This window comes from Sinohyriopsis cumingii, chromosome 14, assembly GCF_028554795.1.
Source record: "Sinohyriopsis cumingii isolate HCF-2022 chromosome 14, ASM2855479v2, whole genome shotgun sequence".
NCBI classification, from domain to species: Eukaryota; Metazoa; Mollusca; class Bivalvia; order Unionida; family Unionidae; genus Sinohyriopsis; species Sinohyriopsis cumingii.
In genome coordinates, this window is record NC_142974.1 from 46,324,137 (window position 1) to 46,349,989 (window position 25,853).

Consider the following 25,853-nt stretch of genomic DNA (forward strand, 5'->3'; position numbering starts at 1 on the left):
CCAGTCACATGAGAGAATCACGAGACGAAATAGGAAAAACAAAAACGTTGAAAAGTTACTTTCAGTTCACAGTCTATTTCTTAGTTTTGATGTGTTTAGCTGATCTCTTTTTTTTTCCGTATAAAGGTCCAGAACATCGGCTGTATACTTTCTAGTTGCTCAAACATTTTTTGCTGTTTGGCGCTTTGGTTTCCCCAAATTAGAGAAACCAGTCCGCTTTACATCTGAGCAAGATATCTTTATTTCTGCTTGAGAGAAAAGGCAGAGGTTGTTCCGATTGGAAGTGTGCTTTTATGACCGAAACCAAATCCAATATTCCACTACAACGCACACGGCCTGACTATGTAAGTATGTACGATTATAATATGACAGCATTGGAGTAACAGAGGTAAATCAGTGTCATGGAAGCTGGGCACTAACCGAACAAACAAGAAGTGGAATCAGATCCTGTGCATAAAATACACGTATACAACAAGGAAACAATGCCAACAAAATAATATTGTTACAGTACCTGCAATTATCTTGAGAAACACATGTTCGTGTCCGTGTTTGTGTACCACATCCACCACAGGAACGACTACAGTTTGACCATTCACTCCAAGAAGCCATTTGAGACAAGGCATCACTCTCCTTGGTGGACGAAAGATCATTGGAAATAGTGTTTGTGTCAATTTGAATATTATAAGTGACCGATAAATTTTCCCCGCCAGTCAAATTTATTCCTGTTGAGCAAGAAAGAACGATTAGAATATTGATTGCTGTAGAAGACGTATAAAATATTCTTGTATCAGTCATTAATTTAAGCTTTTGTTAGGTATGCCTTCATTCGTACAAAAGTCAGAGAATCAACATGTCATTTATACAAAAGTTAACGAACCAATCTGTTATTAATCCAAATGTCAACGAATCAATCTGTCAGTCATAAAAGTCAGCGAATCAATCAGGCATTAATACAAAAGTCAACGAATCAACCTACCGTTGAAACGAAAGTAAAAACAAATCTACCTGTCATTCATACAAAAGTCGTCAACGAATCAATATGTCATTCATTCAAAGTCAACAAATCAATCGGTCATTGTTACAAAAGTCAACGAATCAACCTATTATTCATACAAAAGTCAAAGAATCAACATGTCATTCATACAAAAGTCAAAGAATCAATCTGTTATTTATACAAAAGTCAACGAATCAACCTGTCAATCATACAAAAGGAAACGAATCGATCTGTTATTCTTACAAAAGTCAATGAATCAATTTTTCATTCATACAAAAGTAAACAAATCAGTCAGTCATTCATACAAAAGTGAACGTAGCAGTTTATCATTCATACAAAAGTCAACGAATCAACCTGTCTGGTGCCTAGGCCCCGAGTGGCCGAGTAGTTTAAAGCGCTCTCCGTTACGGATCACTGCCATCTCACTTCTGCTTGCGTAGTTCGAATATAGGATTCGGCCTATGTGGGTATGTGAGAACGTTTGCCAGTAGTTTCTCGTGGGTCGGTGGTTCTTCACGGTTTTCTCCCGGGTTCTTCCTCCACCATTAATACTGGCCGCCATGCATAGCCTATCGTGTACTGAAAAATGGCGTTAAACCCCACAACAACTGTCTGGTGTCTATTTTGCCAAGCAAGAAGATAAAAATGATTGTTGAAAGATTAAGAATATTACGGAATATAAGAGATGAGTTATGATTAAAATTTTATATTACTCTAATTCATTTGTAATATTTTAGTATGTTTTTGTAAGAAACAATAGTAATAGGTTATTTTTAATGCATGATAGTACCCATTTTATCGTCTGTGCCTGAATACGATACCAGGAGTGATTACACTCTGACCACGCGCTCCAGGATGATAACATTTTTAAAAACTGGGCACTCTCCGTAATGGAAATATCGTACAGATCTTTATTTTACATTGAAAATGAATTTAAGAATCGGAGCGTTCTACGAGCTATACCATTTCAAAAACGATGGCTTTGCTGAAAATGTACATATTTGAAATAATTGATGATTAAATGGGTTATCTTTCAAGGATCATGTATATTATCATAGTATAACTTTTGTTAATAAACATATATTGAAATAACGTATTCGATACTGATATCGTTAAAGCTATTTTCTGCTTCATCTCCGTGGTACGGACCTGCATAGTTCTGCAAAAACTATGAGTAAAAGATGTGATGGTCTTATCTATCGCACATAGGACCAAAATGTGTTCTACCTAAATTATTTCAAAAGCTCGGTATATTGTCGACTATGTTTAGCGCCTGACGGTTATTACCAATTCCTTCTCTGTCACTAATCTAAAATCAGGATACATTTCCTCCTTTACAAAATGAGAGTGTTAAATGTATGCATAGTGTAAAAGGCATAGATTTTGCTCCATTAATGATTGGAGATTGTTGACAGAATCTCATACTCCTGACTGCTTTAATGTCGGCTGGATTCACTGCCATCCTATTTTGCGTCTCCATTATCATCGGCATAGGTTTCTTCGCCAAACTCTATTATGCCTTTACGTGTGAAAGTTTATGTGCCCTATTGATAAATTTTCATGCTTAGATCTAGTTAATCTGAGTTAAGTGTAGCATCAATATATAACTCCATATCAGGATCATAGATGTCGCTACTATTGGAGCTTCTCCGCGATTCATCATGCAGGATTCTGGTGTGATTCCAACAATTTGCACGACTTTCAATACGTCCCGAATAACATAAAGAAGGAACAAAACTGCAAAAAGAAGCAAAGGAACAAAGAAACCTCACTAAATAACAACAAGAACAGAACAATGGACTGCTTCGCGTGGATTTGTGTCTGAATCATGTCTTGTCTACACTGCAAGTGGATGCCAATCTTCGGAACACGATAATGGCATTATTTTTTCTAGTAATTCCAGAGTCAATGGTTTTGATATGTGCCGCAGTGCTTAGGGGAAAGACGTGAGGAGGATCATTGGTCAGTTAATTACCAATATTAGATTTCTTGCTGGGTGTGTCTAGCAGAATATACCTCTATAGCCTCAGCTCCTATTCGGAATTAAAAATCCATTCCAGTAATATCTCATTCACCTACACCTAGTTGTTGTTAAACCGGTAAAGTAACATGTGGGCAATAAATATCCTGTCATAAATATTGGTTTCGGATGACGAATGCCTTTCATGTATCCATTCCGGAAGTATTGATACAAATGGTCAAGCTCTTTTATTTATTCTGCTTTGTTTTAGGAACTGGATCTGTGCTAATAGTTTAATCTTGATCTTTTTCATAAAATATCTCTGTCTCATAAGTATTGAATGTATCATCAAGCTGACGGAGCATCTCACGGCCATCAGCGACATCTACAGAGTTTACAGAGGCAGATTACTCATGGATTCCTCGAGTGCTTAATTCAATAAAGAATTTAACATATCCACAACAAGAGGTTTTTAATTGTCAGCTTCTCTCCTAGTTTTTGCGATTGCATTTCATCATTTCGACGTTCACTACAATGTCCCTCAGTGAGCCATATAAATAGGGTTCTAAATGTTTTAGTCGGCCAAGTTTTGAAGTACTGTCGTAACGTCGCGTGTTCAAAGACTGATGTTTTAAACTGTTGGCATGTTGAACGTTTTCTCGGGCAAAATTAGAAAGCTTATTTTGTGTTAATCTCTTTGTGCAGAATGATTTCAATCTGGTTTAACTTTGGCACAACGACGCGAAGCTCATAGTTCACCATTCATGACGATTTCAGAATTTGCACATGTAGTTTTCGTAAATGTTTTAGTAATCTTTAATTTTTCTTCATGAAAAAAGATGTTAATTGACTTGCATTCATCGTGTTAAAAGGTCATGTATTACTTAGAAGTTTCTCGAGACTGCGTAACATTTCTTGATCTGGCGTTTGTCTAAGATTAGCCTGCGCTAACTATAGATCGAGGAACTCTTATAAGATATTTGAAGTTTAGTTTTCCTTCGTAATATCTTGGCATTTAATCATTTTTAGACTACTCTTTGAATATTTTTTTACATATGTAGATCAATCAACTCGGATGAAAAAATCTATCCAAGGCTTAAGCTTGTAAATCTGCTTGGTGTGATAGTTTTCAATAAGTCATTAAATGCATCATTTTCTGACCTTATAACTGTGCAATCTCTTCGTGTAATAATAAAGTTTTTATGTTTCCATCTCTTTGTTTCTCTGATATGCGGTTTTCAGAAATTAGTCAACTAAGCCACTCAGCCAGACGTCAGATCAGTAAGTTATATCCACGTAGATGCAAATTAATAAATTTGATTAGACATGGTGGTGATACATGCTCGCATATTAAGTTTGGTATAGGTCTGTTCAAAAGTAAATTCCCTGCCTCTGTTGCAGTTTATTGCTGACAAACATTGGAAGTACTACCAAAGCAGGAACTATGACAAATGCAGTCATTCCTATAGCATGGTCATATTAACGTTACGATGAAACCATTTGGAATAAATACAAACATCAGAATTAAACCTCTGAAGCTCAGGCATACATAAGTAAAGCCCAGTTGAGTTCGACATAACGCAATACGTTCATACCTTTCTTAAAACAGGAAGTTCCAATTAAATCGAAACCGTCACAACAATACTGTACTTCTCTGTAGCAAACTGCATATCTTTCCTTTGTGACAGTCCTGGAAATATATTATGCTTCAAGTTTCATTTTCTTCTTACAATCAAATAAAACGAAATTAGAAATAGTTTTATCAAACTAAAAACAATTAAAAAAACCTAGAAAATGTCGAGGTAAGTGGCACTGTATAACATTAAATAGCCAGTCCTTAAATACTTTGGAATAACTCTTTTGACTTCATTTATGCAGATTTTCGGTATTTTACATGCATACATACATACATACATACATACATACATACATACATACATACATACATACATACATATACAGGCATGTATTGTACAATATGAGCACTACGTATGAGATTTAACATTCACTGTTGTCTTTCTTTGTACAACGACCGCTCCGGTGGCCTAATGGTTAGAGCGTCCGCCTCGGATGCGGGAGGTCGTGGGTTCGATCCACGGCCGAGTCATACCAGAGACTTAAAAAATGGTACTAACAGCTGCCTCGCTTGGCGTTCAGCATTAAGAGGTTAGTGTTAGGACTGGTCGGCCTGGTTTCAGGATAATGTGACTGGGTGGGACATCACGCTACATGTCTGCGGCATGATGCCCCAGTGCTAGACATCACTATAAACTGCCACGTTGCAGACATCGTAGCGATATGACTGAAAAATTGTTAAAGCTACGTTAAAAATAAAAATCACATCACATCACATCACTTCTTTGTACAACCTGAATGGGGGGGGGGGGGAGGAGGAAGGGTAGATGAGGTTAAAGTGGGCGATCCTTTAGAGTTGCTAACCGGGAAACATTTGCATTGTAAATAAAATAATCAACCCCTTCTGATAACTGGATCCGTTCCAATGCGTATGTTTGTATGGATGGATGTACGATATCTATGCATACATACGTGCATGGATTGCTTATGCATATATGCCAGCTGTAAATATAGCATCCTTAATTTATTGTCTATAATTATTATTGTTTCCTTGTATATGTGTATTAAATGAAGTAATCTTTATTCTATTTATAAAGTGGAACACATCTACTACAGAGTACAAGCTGAAGCCCCTCTTAACTACGAGTAGAAAAGTTATGAAATTCTTGTCTTTAAAATCACATCTTTAAAACGAAATAGGTCGTTGGCTGTTTCTACTATGTTTCATGTAGAGAGAGAGAGTTTGTGTGTGTGTGTGTGTGTGTAACGTAGCTTTAACAATTTCTAGTCATATCGCTCCGATGTCTGCAGAGTGACAGTTTATTGTGATGTATATCACTGGGGCGTCATGCCGAAGACATGTAGCATGATGTCCCACCCAGTCACATTATCCTGACACCAGGCCGACCAGTTCTAACACTAACCTCTTAATGCTGACCGCCTAGCAAGGTAGATGTTAGAACCATTTCTCGAATGACTCGGCCGGAGTTGGAACCCGCGACATCCCGCACCCGAAGCTGACGCTCTAAATGTAGAGAAAAGCACAATTTGATTAGAATTATATAGTGAAAAAAGGGTTGAATTGTTTTTAAGTGTGTTGTGATGTTTGGAAATGTCAGCGAAACCATGGTTTGGTGAGCTCTAAAGAAATATCACAAACTGTTTATATGTACGTAGATGGAAATGTTAATGAATATTGTAAAGCCACTGCCAACACACATTTTACACCCTTACTTATACTGGTCACAGTCCGATGTCCTCCACAACAAGTTGGTACACGGCTCCTTCTGAGTTTCATTCCAGGTCTGCTTACAAGTGTAAGATTCGATTTTGGTGCAGAAAGGCTGCTGGACAAATGTTGGATCGTAACAACCTCCACAACTGCCTATAACAACAAATAGTTTAGACATCAATGTTAAATACAGATCATACGTACTAACTGCAGATACCTCAATACCTTTTGTAACCAGATACATACATTAGGAAATATCAGATGCGATTCTCTCCTCTGCGTTAGATGTTAATAAAATCATTTGAAGGAAAAGATGTCAGTAGATTTACTCACGTAACCATATCTCAACCATTATCTAATTTTTTCACAGGGAGTTTTATGGCAGAAATCAATATATATATATATATATATATATATATATATATATATATATATATATATATATATATATATATATATATATATATAAACTCACGATTTTGCAGACAGTCAAGGTCAACTCAGCCTGCATTTGGCAAATCTACTAAAACATTCTGAATACTCAATATATGATCCAGTATAAAATGTTTGCTTCAGTTTACTAATAACTCATCTGTCTCCTCTACGATACCATACCTGTATGAGCAAGTGTTGTATCTTCAATAAAAATGAAAGTATTGAGTCTTTAGCTCAACAAAATACCTCGTAATAGGGCACAATAACATACAGGTATAGTTTTAATATTGCGAACTTTAGTTGTGACCTTTCCGACGCATACGATTTTGTTCCAGTCTTCAAATAATGTATTGAGTAAAGGAGCATCGAATGAAGGGACAGAGAAACGTTAATATTAAAATTAATAAAGTAACATTAAAACTTTGTACACACATTTGTCCCTTCATTTTATTATTCTGTATTATCAATAGACTCGTGCTCATCACTTGTCTCTGATGACACCAATAGCGTACAGGCTGACTAGATGGCATGGGCGGCTTGTTTGCCTATATTTGAGCGTGTTTACCAGTGGGTCATAGATTAATTGTGTGAAAGGCCATAAATACAATAATTTATTAATCCCGTCGGCTGGATTAGACAGATATATAGAAAATTGGGGAGAAAATGACTTCTGAAAATGTGGACCACCGGTAGGGACTAATCACTGTGATACTTTGAAAGATGCTTTGTCGATACGAATATATGTAATATCTTTTGACGCATTTGAAAATTAATCTGACATATATATGATCTGCTGTATACATTTTACAGATTATACAATTTGTATTTTCAGAGTATTTATGCATTCTCTGATTTTTATTACTATAGCATTGTTAAGACACTTTCGGTTTCCATGACATGAGGCTAAATACTGGAAGACACCTTGGAATATGTCATTGTCTTGTAATTAAATTAAAAGCTTGCAGATTCTACTATTTGCAGGTCAAATTTATATTTACATTATTAACATTTTATTTAATCACGTTAATAATGAAATAATATTTGAAGTATTGAAGGAATGACAGTTTGGTTCATTGTGAAGATAGCATGGTACATGTTGTGGTCACTTATCTTTAAACCTACCTAAAATTACCGATGCTTATCAAAATATATTGTATTTTATGACGGTGAGTAAAGTACATATCGAGACACAAACTTACGTACGATGCCTAGATATGTTGCTAGGACTGTCTTTGCCCAACAAAACGTATTTAAGTAACTCAAGATTTCGAAGGAATCGCATGATGGCTTAAACGTAGACCACTGTTCGTACTATGCATGTCCGAAATGAGGACCTAGATCATTCGAAAACGAGGTAATGTGAATTTGTGAGTAAACAAAGCTTAATATACATTGTTTATTTAACACTCAAGATGGCGTCAAAATGTATACGGATATTTGCTGACCAGGTCTCCAGATGATATAAAAAAGATTTGAGAAGTGTGCACGAAGAAAAGGAGAGAAAAGAGAAAACATACTGATAGAAACGGTAATGTTGAAGCCATACTGTCCCTCTCCACGACTCCTGAAGAGAATCAGAGACCTGTTTTGATGGGTGACGATCGGTTCTAGTGGCCGAGTGTTATTGCAGCAAAATCTACAGATAAAAGGGTGTAGCCCCAGTGAAAATACTGACATCATGCTCTCATTTTGAAGGCAGTCTCGTATTTCATTTTCTTTCCTAATCATAATGGCTAAGATTTGTTCTTCGAAAACTGAGAATAATGGATACGTTTTAATATAAGCATCTTCACTTTTAAATTAGAAGGTAAACTCGCACAAATTAGCTTTTGCAAGATGTTTATACATTTAATAAAGTTCGCTAATGTTTATTGTCGTCCAGGCAAAATCTAAACAATAATAATAATAATAATAATAATAATAATAATAATATTATTATTATTATTATTATTATTATTATTATTATTATTATTATTATTATTATTATTAAATAATAACAAACATATACATAAATAAATCAGTAAAAAAAGGAAATTAAATAAAAGAAGTGTTGTAACCCCGACTATTGTCGCATTCGTCTCTCCTTATATACATCTGCTGCTCGCGTATAAATCGTTTGAGCGAAACACTTGTAAGACAGCAAGTTTCCAGATGCATGCTAAATTACGATATTTAAAAACAAGTTGTAGCACAAAACCATGCTACAACACACAACAAGAATATGTCAGACCAAATAAGAATACCCACAATCCAGGAAGCAGACGATGATATAAAGTTACAGAGAAGTGAAAGAAGGACCAGACTTGGTATGTTCTACATATTGCGATATACCATTATTTTCCGTTATAAAATCGGACTATGGTCCAGTCCATTTTCGTGTTTTCACTTTTCCATATTTAAAGCGTCTGGCAATACCGTTTTTACTTATTGTATTTAAATTTGGTTTTCCGATTCTTTCCTAAAAAGTCTTCATAATTCGTCTTCTACAAAAGACTTTGTCAAAATATACAAGTTTGGTATAGTAGCGCATGACCAATTTTAATCAGGCATCAAAATTTCATGTTCAAATCTCTCCTAAGTTTCTAGAATCTTGCCTATATCTGTTTTGTTGTGTTTTCCGTTTGCGTTTGTGTCTTTTTGTGTTTTTGTTTATTGTTTTGTTTTGCTTTGTTCGTAGGTTACAAATTTTAAACTTGTTTACACTTATCAGACCGATTCGTCAGAAAATTACATAATGAATAATATTGTTTAAATGTCATGCATTAAAATATAACATGAAATATAAAAACGTTCTTACCAGATTTGCTATGTTTAAAAATTTTAGGAAACAAAGCCGAGCAACATGGTTAGGAATCACGTCATCAAACGTAACTACTAAAACTTTAGGAAAAATGATTATATTAGTCATGAACGCTGAATATATGGACCTATATATTATAGAAATTAAACAGAGAGGACCATATGGCATTTCAAATGGGTAACACATTTTCTACATACCTTCCACCCGTTGCTCCCAAATTGTCCTGATATCGGACTTCGACGTAGTCCCGACATGGATAGTAGATGAAGAACGAATCACAGGAACTATAGTTCAGGAAAAGCCCAGTGAATCTAATTGATATTCTTGTCCCCTTTGGACTCTGTAAAATAATAATAATAATAATAATAATAATTATTATTATTATTATTATTATTATTATTGTTGTTGTTATCGTCATTATAATCATAATTGCGATAAAAAGAGAACGAGTTGAATGAAATAACTGAAAAAAAAACAGCGGTAGTAAAGGAAATCAAAGTTGACTAATACGAATCATATTCGATACGATCCAAATGTATAAAAGCTATTAAAAAAGTTCGAGGGTCAGTGAGGAGTTTTCTACTTAGGTTTGTTTGAGCAACGATAACTAGAAGATCCCATAAAAAAAACACATTTATAGTGCAATAAGTGTAATGTATCACGCCTTAAAGCAGGAGTGTCAAACTCAATTGCTCAGCGGGCCAAAACTCAAATCACACGTAAGGTTGCGGGCCGAATAGGATAAACATTCAATAAGCGGAAAATTAAACCTTTTTAAAACATTAATGTAAATTAAAACAGAAAAAAAGTTTTAATTATAAAAAATCATTGGCATACCCATTTTCGCTCTTATGCAAATTTGTCAGAGCTGGATGTTTGGCATCTTTTCTTGGCTACAAGTTCGTTTATGTTGGGAGTAATGTTCTGTGTCATTGAGATTCTCATGATGGACTGCAAGTGTTCATCAGTGAGACGACTCCTGTGTGATGTTTTGTTAATCTTCATCACAGAAAACAGCTGCTCACACAGATATGTGCTACCAAACATGCTCATGGTTCTAGCCGCATGTAGACGAAGCTGAAGCATCTCTTCAGGAATGAAACGAGTGAACTGTGCAGGCCCCACAGTGTCGTACTTTAGCCTTTAGTGTCCCATTACACTGCAGCTCTATTAGCTCCATCTGCAAATTTACAGGTGCAGTTTCCACGTCTATGGCAAATGGGTTACGAAACAGCTCGAAATTACTTTTCTGTGCTTCAAAGTCACTAAAGCGCCGTGCGAACTCGGCGCGAAGTAAGCTAAGTTTTTCAGCAAAGTGTGCATTGGGAAACACCATAGCGTTGACTTGGTTCAACATTGCTTGGCAACAAGAAAAGTGAGACAAGTTGTATTGGTGCATTTGTGTCTCCCATAAGCGCAGCTTCACTTGAAATGCCTTCACTGCATGATGCAAATCAGTGATCAAGTGGTCCCGTCCTGGAGCTGCAGGTTCAAGTCGTTGAGATGAGTGGTTATGTCAGACAGAAACGCCAAATCACATTTCCACTTTTTATCCCGAAAAACTGTGGAGTCTTTTCCTTTGCTGTCCATGAATTGACAGATTTCCTCGATCAGCTGGAAAAATCTACTGAGAACTTTTCCCCAACTTAGCCACCGCACCTCTGTATGATAAGGCATGTCGCCGAACTCTGAGTCTATTTCCTGTAAAAAAGACTGAAATTGGCGGTGATTTAAACCTTTGGCTCTGATAAAGTTGACGGTTTGTGTTACAGTGCTCATTACACCTTCCATGTTGAGGACTTTACCACACAGCGATCCTTGGTGTATGATGCAGTGATATGCTATCAATTCACCAGTACAGTTCTCCTGCATCTTTAACCGCATCCTTCCAACTAGTCCACTTTTTTCGCCGCACATCGCCGGTGCTCCATCTGTTGTAAGTCCAACAAGTTTGTCCAAAGGCAGGTTCATGTTGGTTAAACTTTGACATACGTTGTTAAAAATGTCTTTTCCTGTCGTTGTCCCATGCATGGATTTCATGTCCAATATTTTTTCTGTAACATTCAAACTGGAGTCCACTCCACGGATGAAGATGGCGAGCTGTGCAGTGTCAGTCGTGTCATTACTTTCATCGACAGCAAGGGAGAATGCAACAAAGTCTTTGCCTTTTTCGATCAGCTGTGTTTTCACATCAGTGGCCATCTCACAAACCCGATCAGCAACCGTATTTCTGCTAAGGTTTACATTTGCAAACATCTGCTTTTTGTCTGAGCACAAGACGTCACACACTTTCATCATGCAGCGCTTCAGAAACTCTCCTTCTGTAAATGGTCGGCCTGATTTTGCGATCTCCTCCGCCACAATAAAACTTGCTTTCACAGCAGCTTCAGTTTGTGATTTTGCTTTGGTGAAAAACGTCTGCTGTGATGTTAAATGCCTCTTCAATTCTTCTACCTTCTGTAGTTTCTGCTCTGCATTCAGGTTTTTTAACTTGTCTTGATGTTTAGTCTCGTAGTGCCGCCTCAGATTATATTCCTTGATCACAGCCACATTTTCTCCACAAATTAGACACACAGGTTTACCGCCAATATCAGTAAACATATATTCAGCCTCCCAGCGGCTTTGAAAGGCTCTGTTTTCAGAATCAACTTTTCTCATGGCCATTTTAAAGGCTAGCTTTGATTTTAAAAAAAAAGATTGTGCATCTACCGACAGACGCTTGATTTATATCACGTTAGCCGTAGCGGGAAAAGGTGATGTAATATCCGGGCACTACACTACTTTCATTTCTTATGCGCCAATCCAAAACGAGCAACTGAACGTTGCTAGGTTACTGTAACGACGAACATCCACTCACTACACAACTTTTATTTTCGCTTATTCTGATCGAAGCGAGAACGCTCTCGGGTAGCCTATCGTTCGGCAAGGCTGCTAATTAGGGAATTTGATTTGCACTTTATATCGCAGGGCCATTAAAAAATATTTTTGCCTAAAATTCTCTCTCGAGCCGGATATAATTGTACGCCGGACCTGATGTGGCCCGCGGGCCTTGAGTTTGACACATGTGCCTTAAAGTATTGTTACGTAATAATAAATTGACAATAATAAAGTATAAGACTTTTACCTCAATCATCCAGTTGCATTTCATGCCAGCGTAATAATTTCCGGGATAACCAGGACTAGTAAGAATCTTCTGATCTCCCCACTGAAGAGTCACATTTCCTCCACATGGACCTATGATACAAAGGAATAATTTTTTTTATAAATTTTCTTTAACACGATATTTAACACGATTGGCAATATACTTAGACTTAATAACACAGTCACACATCGACGATATTTATATTCTGCTTTAAAGTGAGGTAAAGATACAAAGTATTGAAGATACTTACGTACCGTATGTTATGCAACAACACCAATAATAATAATAATAATAATAATAATAATAACAACAAATAATAATAATATTGTTGTTTCTAATGAAAGTTTTCCTGCATAAATACTGCAGGTACAAAATAAAAATCTTCTATGGAGATTTTACAGTAACCTTAATTTTTTTTAAAAATCTCAAAAAAGAAGTCATTGGAATCCAGTCATCAAACATGTATGGAGGAATCGTCATTGCAGTTATACACATTTAATATATGAATATAGTTATTGTGCTTTGATACGTTAACAGCACTGACCCACATCTGCTATCGCATACCATCATGCAAAGGAAAGTCAGGTTAATTGCTAATCCAGTGAATTACGCAAGGCGTTTATTTTACTACAATATCAACTGATCGCATTAGTGAAACTATCCTTTTTATTACTGTTCTGGTGTATTTCTCTCTCTCTCTCTCTCTCTCTCTCTCTCTCTCTCTCACCTGTTGACGGAGCGACAGATTGACAAAAATCCCCAGACAGTCCGTCTGCACACCTACAGCGGGAGCAGTTTTTAGGATCCTGATATCCATCGTGAAGACAGTTGCCAGAGAGTGTCTTATTATTACAAACGTCTGAATAATAATAATAATAATAATAATAATAATAATAATAACAATAATAATAATAAGAAGAAGAAGAAGCTGATGATGATGAAGTAGAAGAAGAAGAAGAAGATGATGATGATGATGATGATGACGATGATCATGATAACAACACAACAATATAAGCTTTTATTATTATTATTAATATTATTATTATTATTATTTACTGCAAGATGAAATTAAATGTGATAATAATTTTAATCACACTGTGTCTAGCTTTTTTTTAAATCAAATTAGGACTATCCACCTAAATATTTCGTCAAATAAAAGTCTGGCAGATCATGGTGTTCACTGTTTGCTTTAAGTCATGAACGTAGACCACTGATCTGCAAGCGCTTTGTATGACGGCAGTTCGTGTCGCGTGTTCTAAAAGCCTTTTAGGAAGAGGTTGTTACTAAATACCCCCAAATGAAATATAGCGCGCAGAGTGAACTTAGTCATGAAAATTCGTCAGTTTAGAAGAGGGACTCAAGATAAGAAAACTATGTAAGTTCTGTTCCTAAATCGATTTTAATTAAAGGTATAGACTGGAAAATATGATGACAATGAACTTGAACTTGTATTTCTTCTTTAAAAAGGTTTTATTAGGACACATGTCATATTTGGGACTTGAGAAATATGAGCCGCGATTTAATTCACGGCCTGGAAAATGCAGAACAAGGTCTAACTCACGACCAGACACATATGGGCCATGATCTAATTCACGGCCTGGGATATACGGAACAAGGTCTAAGAAATACTGACTCTGTTCTACTTCATTCTTGGGAAATACAGAGCCTGGTCCTATTCAAGCCTCGAGAAATATGGGCTTGGTCTAATGCAGGGACACAAAATACGGGCGTGTTTCAAGTCAGCTCCAAGTCTAAGTCAGGGTTTGAGAAATATGGGCCCTGGTCCTGTATTTTTTAAACGCTTTTGGACACAAAACAAAATTAAAGTTTAAGATCCTGGCTCGACAAATTTCATATTTCTGTAAAGTTTGACTTGAATAAAGATAAACAAGTATACATTTCAGGATCCTTTTATCTTCTGTCCATCAGTCAGAAGAGAAAATTTCCATATCATGGGTTTATTTCAAGCGAAATCAGACCCATTATCGTCAAAGATTGTTAACCAATAACCTAAACTTTAGGCTCAGAAATCTTTTTTTGGATACGTGTCGTACAATTTTGAAGTCTTGTAACTTTCAGGATTTTTCTTAAAACTTCATTCATTACATCTGCGTGTTAAATTTCATGAACGCAGATACATGTATGGTCATAGTGTCTATGACCATACATGTATCTGCGTTCATGAAATTTAACACACAGATGTAATGAATGAAGTTTTAAGAAAAATCCTGAAAGTTACACGACTTCAAAATTGTTCTACTCAAAGTCGCAGAAGGTATAAAATATTTGACTTGAGTATTCGTGGTCAAACCGTTTAGTGAATATGGGACATGTGTTACACTTTTCGTATTCTGGTGACTAAAGTCCACCAGCAAATAAGGAACATCTCAGATATGTTTGCAAATATGTTTAAATCTTAGATGAAATCAAACAAATATAAAGTACTTACCTTTGCAGTAAGCAAGATTGGCCAGTTTTACGTCGTAGAATGAAAGTTCGTATCGCTGTCCTAGAACTCTTTGCATTAGTGGGTCTTTAGTCTCTATCGTCCGTAGACCATTTTTGGAAAATGTCTAAAACAACAGGAATTTTCTTACGCACAAATATTCATGAAATTAAAAAATCTTTTATTTTTCATATTCTTTGAAAATTGTTTATTAAAACATCGGTGTTCCACTGATGGTACCTTAGCGGAGCAATAATATTAATATTAAACTTTTTTAACGGACATAACATATACCTGTCTTGATATAAGAAACTACTTGTATTGTTTCTGAATACCATACTTAATTTATTATATAGTATTATTACCACTTCCCGCAGACCACCTCATACATCAAGCTACAGCTTCATGAAGAATTTACAAATCTTCCTCAAACGTGAGGCTTTTGAGTATCGTTCTTATTAGTTAGTTGGCTAGAATACTATTTTCACAGAACATTTATTAAGTCATCAATTTTCTACGAGAAATTCTGCTTTCCGTGTGAGGAGGATAAGAAGATGTCTTTGTCTTCAAGATTATAAAGGTTTCCATATGGTAAATGTTCGAAATGTAAAGTGATCTTGCATCCTTTGCACTATTTTTACCGCTGAGAAAAATAGTGATATTGAATGAAATACCATAATGCGAAATCTCAATTTGAGAAGAATATATTAGTAATTTCAATGAAGCCGCAACAAGATTATTGATGCACTGATCAATTTGTTATATGATCTGATGATCCCTTTCGAGATATTATCTATCTGGAGAGACCATATTTTGATGCACTGATTAATCTGTTGTATAATGTGATGACCACTTTTTAGGGGTCACCTCATCTGACCGGTCATTTTTGTTTTCAAAATGGATGGTCTTGTATGACAGGTTTTACTTTATTGCCGTGGTGCGCGAATTGCCATTTCTGATTGACTTTTTCATATACCTTACACACGTGTCAGATTAATAACCATGGACAACAAGTAAGACTGATAATCATCCAGTAATCTTGAACAAGAATAGGAAAACCAAAGTATGCCTTACCTCAGAGCCATAGTGCATCAGAGATCCAACATCGTAAGGTATGTCGTATGTCAGTATTGATCTCCAACTTTCATACACAAAATTCGATTTGGAATCGTTTTTAATATTGTCAGTTATTATGGTAATATGGTCATCTCGGTCTGGCCGCGCATGCTCGTGCCAAAACCCAATCGCGTGACCTATCTCATGCTCAATAGTTCCGGTCTGAAAGGTTGGAAAACTATATTATAGCACAATGATATACATACATTCTGTTCCCCGACAATAATATAGATAGGCACAGTCTTTTTAAAATATCTAATGTAAAATATTACTTAAATATATTTATAGAAGCTCTATATATGTATTATCTATCTGTCTGTATGTCCGTCGGCGTGTCTGTCCATCCTTCCTTCTATCTATCTATCTATTTATCTATCTATTTGTCAGTTTATCTGTCCATTCATCCATTCTTGCATCCTTCCTTCCATCTATCTATCTATCTATCTATCTATCTATCTATCAAACAGCTTTTACAAAAACGGTACTTAAAGCTGTCTCCCTAGGCACTGAGCATTAAGACGGTAGTGATAGGACTGGTTGGCCTGGTGTCAGGATAATATGACTGGGTGGGACATCATGCTACATGCCTGCGGCATGATGCTCTAGTGCTAGTTATCACTATAAACTGACACACAGCAGATATCATAGCGATATGACTGAAAACTTTTTAAAACTACGTTACAAATCTAAAACACACACACACACACACATCGGCTAAAATACTTAAATATTTGAAACATATATCCTTATCTCAAAAATATTTTGTTCTTTTGAATTCCAGCATAGAGATTCAAATGTTAATCTCCGTATCCCAACTAATTCTATATAAATAGTCTTCACAACTTGGAATTATGATCTGATATTTTATATCACCACGTGAATAATAAAACGACCTCTGAATTTAGGAAAAGAATATGCTATTAAGATTTCAATTGTTGTGTTTGTTTCTTTTATCAAGAGAAACACTATTCTAATATTTGTGTTAACTTGTTTTAACAAAGATTTACGCATTTGATATTGCACTAGATTTGCAGAATTTCTGTAAAAAATATATATAAAAAGTCACCACTTACAGTATAAACTCGCGTTTAAGTCGAGACTAACAACAACAACACTTAATCTGATCTGCTGTCGGATAATGTGCTTGTTGGTTTTACTGATTAAGCTTAACAAACTGTATAGACCCAGATCTGTCGGGAAAATACGATCTAGGTCCATGTAGTTTACAACCGGTCTTGACTTACAAGGGAATAATACGGTAGCATTCTAAATACTTTAGGAGTAATTGAGATATAGAGACTGCTGTGTGATGATATACGATTCTGTCAAATGTTCTAAGATGTTTCATTTGTGATCGATTAACATTGTTCCTCAGGTCAAATAGGATCTACGTGCTTCATTTAAGTAATCGCTTTAAATACAGACCCAGAATGATAATAAACAGCATAAATAGCTTGAAGTGATCAATCCGACCATACCAAGTGCTTTGAAAACAATTAACACCATATATGAACACATCTGAACTTCCGGGTTTGGTGTAATACAGCTAATTCTCACTTTGGCATATATTTAATAAACTGAAGAGGAGGATATTTTGATAAGTCGGTGTAACTTGATAACGAGTGTTTGTTAAGAGGTTTCGTCATTACGCATTCCCCTGGTAATTTATATGTTTTGGAGCTTTTAGTTGGGAACAGGAAGTAATACGTGAATTTTTAATTAGACAGCTGTTCTAGAAGCTTCTTATAAGCAGTTATACAACGCCAAACACACCAGGACAATACCAGATGTTCAACACATTTCTTATAAGCAGTTGTACAACGCCAAACACACCCGGACAACGCAATATGTCAAATACGTTTCTTATAAGCAGTTGTACAATGCCAAATACACCAGGAAAACACGATATATCAAATACGTTTCTTCTAAGCAGTTGTACAACGCCAAACACACCCAGACAACACCAGATGTCCAACACATTTCTTCTAAGCAGTTGTACAAAGCCAAACACACCAATCCAACACCAGATGTCAAATAATTTCTTATAAGTAGCTGTACAATGCCAAGTACACCAGGACAACACCAGATGTCAAATACGTTTCTTATAGCAGTTGTACAATGCCAAATACACCAGGAGAACACGAGATGTCCAAATACATTTCTTATAAGCAGTTGTACAATGCAAAAACACATCAGGACAACACCAGATGTCCATTACATTTCATATAAGCAGCTATACAACGCCAAACACACCAGAACAACACCAGATGTTGAACACCTTTCTTATAAGCAGCTGTACAATGCCAAATTCACCAGGACAACACGAGATGTCAAAAACATTTCTTATAAGCAGTTGTACAATGCCAAATACACCAGGGCAACACCACATGTCAAATACATTTCTTATAAGCAGTTGTACAGCATCAGATGCCAAATGCATTTCTTATAAGCAGTTGTACAATGCCAAATACACCAGGACAACAACAGATATCCAATACATTTCTTATACGCAGTTGTAGAATGCAACAAATATTTCAAAAACACAAGCTAAAAATGTTAAAAGTATACAACATTGTCTGTATTCATTAAAACGCATTTTGTTTCTACCGAGCAATCTTCCTCACTTCCAATAAACATTATATCATAGACGCATGAATGGATTCGTTGGAATAGTTCCTCAAACTATCGAGTAGGCTCTCGTATAGAAACTAGGTTCATTGCCTGTCATAGCAGGGGGATAAAAATGTAGAAAAAAATTGGGATGACCAATTTTTAATGAAAGTTTGAAGATAAAATTACAAAAGAAGTAACAACAAATGTGTGATGCCGCCCTCGAGTTTAGAACTTCAGATCTCTGATTTGGCAAGGGGGATACACAGAAAGAAAGAAAGAAAGAAAGAAAGAAAGAAAGACAAATGTGGATGGTTATTTATAAGATTATTGAAAGACGTTCCAGAGACGGCAGAGGATACATACCACAGGAAGAAAGTTATAGAAGACTAAACGTTGACTATACAAAATAATGCTACAAATATAAAAATATAAGAAGAAGACGGTGGAATCATAAATTAAGTTAATAGAAAAACGAAAATAAGCTGATCAACGTACATCATCCAATTAACTGCCAATCCATTTTGTTTTCATACAAAAACTGGGATAATAAACATAAGTTTGAGTTTCATCAGAACAAAGAACAGTCAATACTTCCACCTAAGAGATTGAAGTTAGTGACAGGAAGACACCTAATATGCACCGAATCAATTTGAATTGTTATTATATGTTTTAATCACATCTCGTGAAATGGTGGCTAGGTTTTCAGAGCAAATCCGCATGACCAAGAAGTCTCGAGTGTCACGTTAACCCGAGATAGTTCAACTCTTGCACTTGACTGCTCTATAAAATAATGACTATTATTGTTTGCTTATCCAAGATTGTTAATTTTGTAAATGATGTGACCAATCTGTGAGGTTGTCAATGTTTGAACATTATGTGACCACCGATTCAAGAGGTTATCAATTATTAAAATGCAGTGACCAGTTCATGAGATTATCAATTTTTCAAATTCTGTGACCGATATTAGAGGCTGTCAATTTTTTTAAAACTCTGACAAAGTCACGAGGACGCCAATTTTTCAAATGATGAGTTCGTGACGCTTCTTTTTGAAAAAGATGTGACAAATTCAAGAGGCTGTCAATTTTTAAAATGCGGCGACCAATTTAAAGGGGCTGTCAAGTTTTAAAATGATGTGACCAATTTAAGAGGCTGCCAATTTTGCAAATGCTGTGATCGATTCATAAGAACGTATGATCTATTAAGTGCAGTTTTGGAATTTGTAACTAGTGAAGTAATTCTCCGTTATAACCCATACAATCTGCATTACCTGAATTTTTGTTATAGCTACTTCAATGCACGACATGCGAAACTATCTTCAGTTGTTGACCATCCAAGTCACCTGGAATATTATTTTGTATTCTTTAATGATGATATTGTTTGATTTTCTAATCTGATATGTTCTTTTTCTTAAGGGTCATATCCATCCATTTTCTCTAACACAAATGATGACGATAGTTCTTAAAGTTTGTTATGAGGTGTGATACAGTTTGCCCATATTATCCATTCCTAGATTCAAGTTAAACTTTGATATATCAAAGACAAGATGGTGGCTGAATTCCATTTTCATTCAGAAGTGTAAGCCTATCATTATATATATATATATATATATATATATATATATATATATATATATATATATATATATATATATATATATATATATATATATATATATATATACCTGGTAACAGCCATTTCCAATTGAAACAATCTGCTGAGCGTCGCTAGACTGTCTACCAACGTACGACCAACATCTGCAAAAGTTATGTGCAAGAAAAGAACTTGAATAATGTTTCAAATTTAACTCATAGTTTTAGCAATAGATTACTACTACTACTAATAAAAAAATTTTTATAACGAAAACCACATCAGCAAAAGCATTACTACTACTACTACTACTGCCACTACTTCTACTACTACAACAACAAAGACAACAACAACAACAACAACAACTACTACTACTACTACTACTACTACTAATAATAATAATAATAACGTCGACCACATCAACAACAGCATTGCTACGACTACTTCTACAACAACAACAACAACAAGTACTACTACCAATAATAATAATAATAATAAGAAGAAGAAGAAGAAGAAGAAGATGAAAAAGAAGAAGAAGAAGAAGATGAAAAAGAAGAAGAAGAAGAAATCAAACAGAAAATTATAACAACCATATTGTAGGTCATGCTGTGTTTTCATTTAATATCTTCAAACCTTCGCATATACAAGACCAACACTGGATGCAAGGTAAAGTATTTATGTGACCAAATCGAATATTATGCCATAAAGTCACGAAATACAAAAATTAATAATAATAATAATAATAATAATAATAATAATAATAATAATATGGAAGGTGAACCTTAGACACCTTGGAACAAAATAATTTATTTGAAATGAAGGATGTATGATAAGATAATAAGAAATGTAGCTTGAAGAGTGTTTCAATGTAATAATAGCACATCGTATGGTATTTCAATATAATAACACATCGCATGGTATTTCAATTTAATAACACATCTCATGGTATTTCAATTTAATAACACATCGCATGGTATTTCAATGTAATAATATTTCGTGTGGTATTTCAATGTAATAACAGATTGCATGGTATTTTTCTTGCCATTTTAATTGATCAAGGGTTATTTTGACATTTACCCGTTTTCGTTGGTATACACGATCCCTGTTCCATTGAATAGGTTTGTCTCCTTAAACTCTATACATGTCTCCTCTGACCAAATTTTCATGGCTTTCTGGATCTCCACCTGCTCGTATTTATCTGAAAATGAATAGCATGGAACTCACACCCAGAACTATAACGTTCAAATTCATACCAAGAACTTGCTCAGTGGTATTGATTCTGTAAACTTGACATGTATGAAGAAATACAAAATGTTTTTTTTAAAAAAAATGATTCTGCTCTTTCTTATAATGTAGCAGTAGACGAACAAAATTTGTGAAGTTTCAGCATTAATTCACATTTTGTTCTCAAGCCAGTTTGACATCCGACATCAGACTCTTGAGCAGGGTTTGATGTGCAGAGCATTCAGTTCTTTTTTTATCTTACGTCCCGGTAACTAAGCTTGTGAAATTTCTTCCACTTAGGAAAGCGTTTCAGATCGTGAGGAGTGTGCATGCGCAGTGTCCCAGTGAGGAAGTTCATAAGATATGAAATATTTAGTTAAAATTCTCCAAATGTTTCTATTGTGTACTCAGTAAATGCACGCAGAATAGAATCGTATATGCTACATTTATATCCAGATTTATATCAAATATGGTATAATACAGCTTTTTCATGACAAATTAGAACGATCTTTTATTTGACTCTGCTCTGTCAAAAATATTTAAATACATTTTTGGAAATAACTAGATTTTGTATTTCGTTTTGAAGACATACCTAGCGTCTACCTTCTCTTTCAGTATTCATATTGACTACTTTGCACTTGACTCTGTTTATAGAAGTTGGTATAAAAGTAGTTCTTCGGATAGTTTATACAGAAATATATGAAGCTCATGGTGATCATACCTTTACGTTCCGGCCAATGGATATTTTCGTTAACTAATAATCTACCGTTGTCGTCTGCGCGTTTCATACCAATACGAATTAAATAAACCCTTCTTTCCAGTCATCTCCAGTTCACGAACAAGTCCATTTTCAGCGAAGGGGTGAATGTACGACTACAAATGTTTTTACATAGAAGGAAAATACTACGTCGTCTGCTTAAGATATTTACAATGTCGAATGAAGCAAAGGAACATAATGACAACTATAACTTTGCCTTTCACGTGGATTTAACAAGCGGTGTAATTTATATGCACATGTGTGCAAAGGGATGTAACTCTAAATTCCCAAGATTATGGCAATTTACGGAATTATCCAGCAGTTACCGAATATGATGAACTACGTCACTCTGCAGTCTGACCCGCCCATGGTGTACGCAATTTGGCTCCGTGCTAGTATGGAAAGTCCGTTACTCATAGTACGCGCAGACGATGCCATTATTAGGGACATTCTGGTCACAATTAGGTTAAAAATTACAAATCAATAAATGAATTGACTAAGTTCTATTCACTTTTATTACATTGAAGAATTTGTTTATTGAACTCGCTGGGGGGGGGGGTGTTACAAGCAAACGGGAATTAATGCAAAACCTATAGTCTTTGCTTAGAAACGCCCACTACCGCTCCAGTCTAAGATTCATAAATTCGGTCTCTTTTATTTAAAATTCATTTAAAACCGAGCTAAAACTTCAAAATATTTTAACCCAATGATGAAAGACTTATGTAATTTTCTTTAGTCTTCGTCGAGATATGTTTTCCAGTTCTGCGTAATGTTGTCCCTGTTTTAATTTGCATGTAGTTAAGGTCAAGCTAAATATTCTGAATTTATACTCAGTGAGACTTTTATTATAAATTTATATTACTTCTAGTGTAGATAATGAAAGCTGTACTGTATTTTGCTTTAGTTCTTTTATATTCAATAGCCGTTAAATTAAAACCAAATTACAATGGGGGTACTTTACAAATGTATTGGGATTTTGAATCACCGGAAACAACAATGGTTGACAAGCGCTTTAAAATCTTTGAGAGATCAGTTTGTGACACATAGTTCGGAAAATAGTTATTTCAAATTGAGTAACAAACTATAATATTGAGCTAAGTAACAATGTTATAGTATTGAATTTAACGATGCAATTAGCATGTTGATTTTTTTAAAAATATAATTGTTTTACCAATGACGTTTGTTTACCCCTCCCCATTTGGTGAACTAAACTATGAAATGTGACTGGTTCTCAAGTTTTATATTTCCAAAGATATTCGTAAGATAGCTTCTTGAATTTTGATGTTACGAAATGTTGTTAGATTATACAACTGGGCCCCGACCTGTAAGTAACACTTTTCAAGCAAAGGCCATGTAGAACCTTGTCAGGAATGCGTGTCCATAATATGTATTCAAGACATTCATACGAGGTGAGGGGAGGGGGACAGCCAAACAGTAACACATGCATCAAGTGTTCAAGTTAAATAAGTATAAGTATAGTGTGATTCATCATGGTAGTATGTTTTACTTGAAAACTCTTGACGAGCTATTTGTATAATGAATAATCTGTGCATACATTGTCATCCATTATAATGACCACATCACCTTAACGATTCCTACACAAGCAGCGTAAATAGTGCCGATTGTTAAATTTTTATATACCTGTATGTAATTACATCTAGCCGCTAAATCTGGCATCTCGAAGCAAATTCATGTTCTTTCTCATCTTTTTCAAAGATAATTATTTTCTATCTACCACGATGATGAAAAATTAAGTAGTCTGTGTATAGGTACCATGTGTTCCATCAAATCGGTAGTATATAGGCAATGTCCAGCGTCTGTACTCATCCGAAATTAATTTTCTTTTTCTCCTTGCTGACGTTTGGTCAAGTATTGCCTGGGCTTGGACCGGTGTAAGAATAATGTCTCCTTCAAACACATAGCTGCTTCTGAACGAACTCCACGAATTATCCTGCAAACAAAAGAATTACATGAAAACAGTAAGAATATCGTCCTACATCATCTAACATAGACAATACAAGGTCTCATATGGAAAATCAAGAAAATCTTAGTCTCTTGACAAATACAAGTCGTTATAGTATAGATATGAAACCTAAAACGATGCATGTGCTTTCACTCCCACCCCACCCAAACTAGGATTGCGTTTGCATGACGCTGTTAACCCACTAATGCTGTTCTGCGCATGACAGATAATAAACATGATGATCATGGTGAAATGATGACATCAGTAATAGCAGTTTTAGAAGTGGAAAACACGGTAAAACCTGACATAAATAAAAACTGATTTTAAAATAATTTGCTGGCAATGAGTCGAATGACAACCCAAACATGAACAACATTATCTTTAATATCTAAATTGTCCTTATTTTCACACCTCCGTGCTCTTAAGGGGCAATGTAGAATACTTTCAAACATGATCAACATCTTTGTAATTTGCAAACTTTCGTTAAGATCACTAGCATGTCATCTTATGTTAACAGGTACACCGTGTAAAAAGGCTGATATCAACATGACATCATGGAAGATAACTTAATCAGTCATAATGGTAGTATTATCACGACAATGTGCTTATAATATTTATTGTATGTTTAGCGCCTCGAAGCTGAATTTGTTATTGCGTTGATTTATAACCCCCGCTTCATAAAACACATAAAATACCCCTGAACACACAGACGAGTGGTGCACGTGTATTTTATGGGTGGTTCACGTGTATTGTATGTGTGGTTCACGTGTATTTCATGTGTGGTGAGCGTGTATTTTATGGGTGGTGCACATGTATTTTATGGGTGGTTCACGTGTATTTTATGGGTGGTTCACGTGTATTTTATGGGTGGTGCACGTGTATTTTATTGGTGGTTCAGGTGTATTTTATGGGTGGTGCACGTGTATTTTATGTCTGGTGCACGTGTACCGTAAAGCATTTATTCAACCAGTGTGATACGGTTACTTAGAAATTTATTTTCTGAAATTTGCTTAGCTATAGTCATATATCAAAACAATATGATTGTGGCCCTATTTTGGATGCTGCAAATGACGTCATCTTCGTTTGCGTACTTAGCCAGTCCTGCTGTGTCATTGAGGTTTATCTATATTAGGACCTATATTAACAAAACCTTTTGGGCATAATACTTAGAGTATTAGACAGTTGAAATAGAGCATTAGACAATATACTTAGAGTATTCAACATTAAATCGAGAGTATTAGACATGAGTATTAGATGATTAGATAGGATACTTAGAGCATTAGACAGGATACTAAAAGTATTAGACGTGATGCTTAGAGTATTAGAAAGGATGCTAAGAGTGTTAGATAGGATGATAATAGTGTTAGAAAGGATGCTAAGAGTGTTAGATAGGATACTTAGAATAATATGCAGGATATTTAGATTATTAGACTGGCAATTACGAATGTTAGACAGGAGACTTAGATTATTAGATAGGATACTTAGAATACACAGAATAATTAGAGTATT

The 25,853-nt window shown here is 35.2% G+C and overlaps 1 protein-coding gene across 2 annotated transcripts in view; it reads right to left on the reverse strand.

The window, feature by feature from the left end:
- The window catches only part of LOC149783693 (zinc metalloproteinase dpy-31-like), a 48,464-nt gene that overhangs the window by 4,861 nt on the left and 17,750 nt on the right, over positions 1–25,853 (reverse strand). Inside the window, exons 3-14 of one of the 2 annotated variants that reach the window (XM_089931932.1) lie at positions 24,155–24,332; positions 21,478–21,598; positions 20,495–20,567; positions 16,159–16,362; positions 15,088–15,211; positions 13,366–13,497; positions 12,621–12,730; positions 9,694–9,836; positions 8,214–8,332; positions 6,264–6,414; positions 4,550–4,644; positions 512–722 (exon numbers count right to left, since the gene is read on the reverse strand). In XM_089931932.1, coding sequence (XP_089788058.1) covers positions 512–722; positions 4,550–4,644; positions 6,264–6,414; positions 8,214–8,332; positions 9,694–9,836; positions 12,621–12,730; positions 13,366–13,497; positions 15,088–15,211; positions 16,159–16,362; positions 20,495–20,567; positions 21,478–21,598; positions 24,155–24,332 — 1,661 coding nt within the window. Of the gene's footprint in view, positions 1–511; positions 723–4,549; positions 4,645–6,263; positions 6,415–8,213; positions 8,333–9,693; positions 9,837–12,620; positions 12,731–13,365; positions 13,498–15,087; positions 15,212–16,158; positions 16,363–20,494; positions 20,568–21,477; positions 21,599–22,345; positions 22,595–24,154; positions 24,333–25,853 lie in introns of those variants that run through there. The other variant, XM_089931933.1, reaches the window with a different exon arrangement.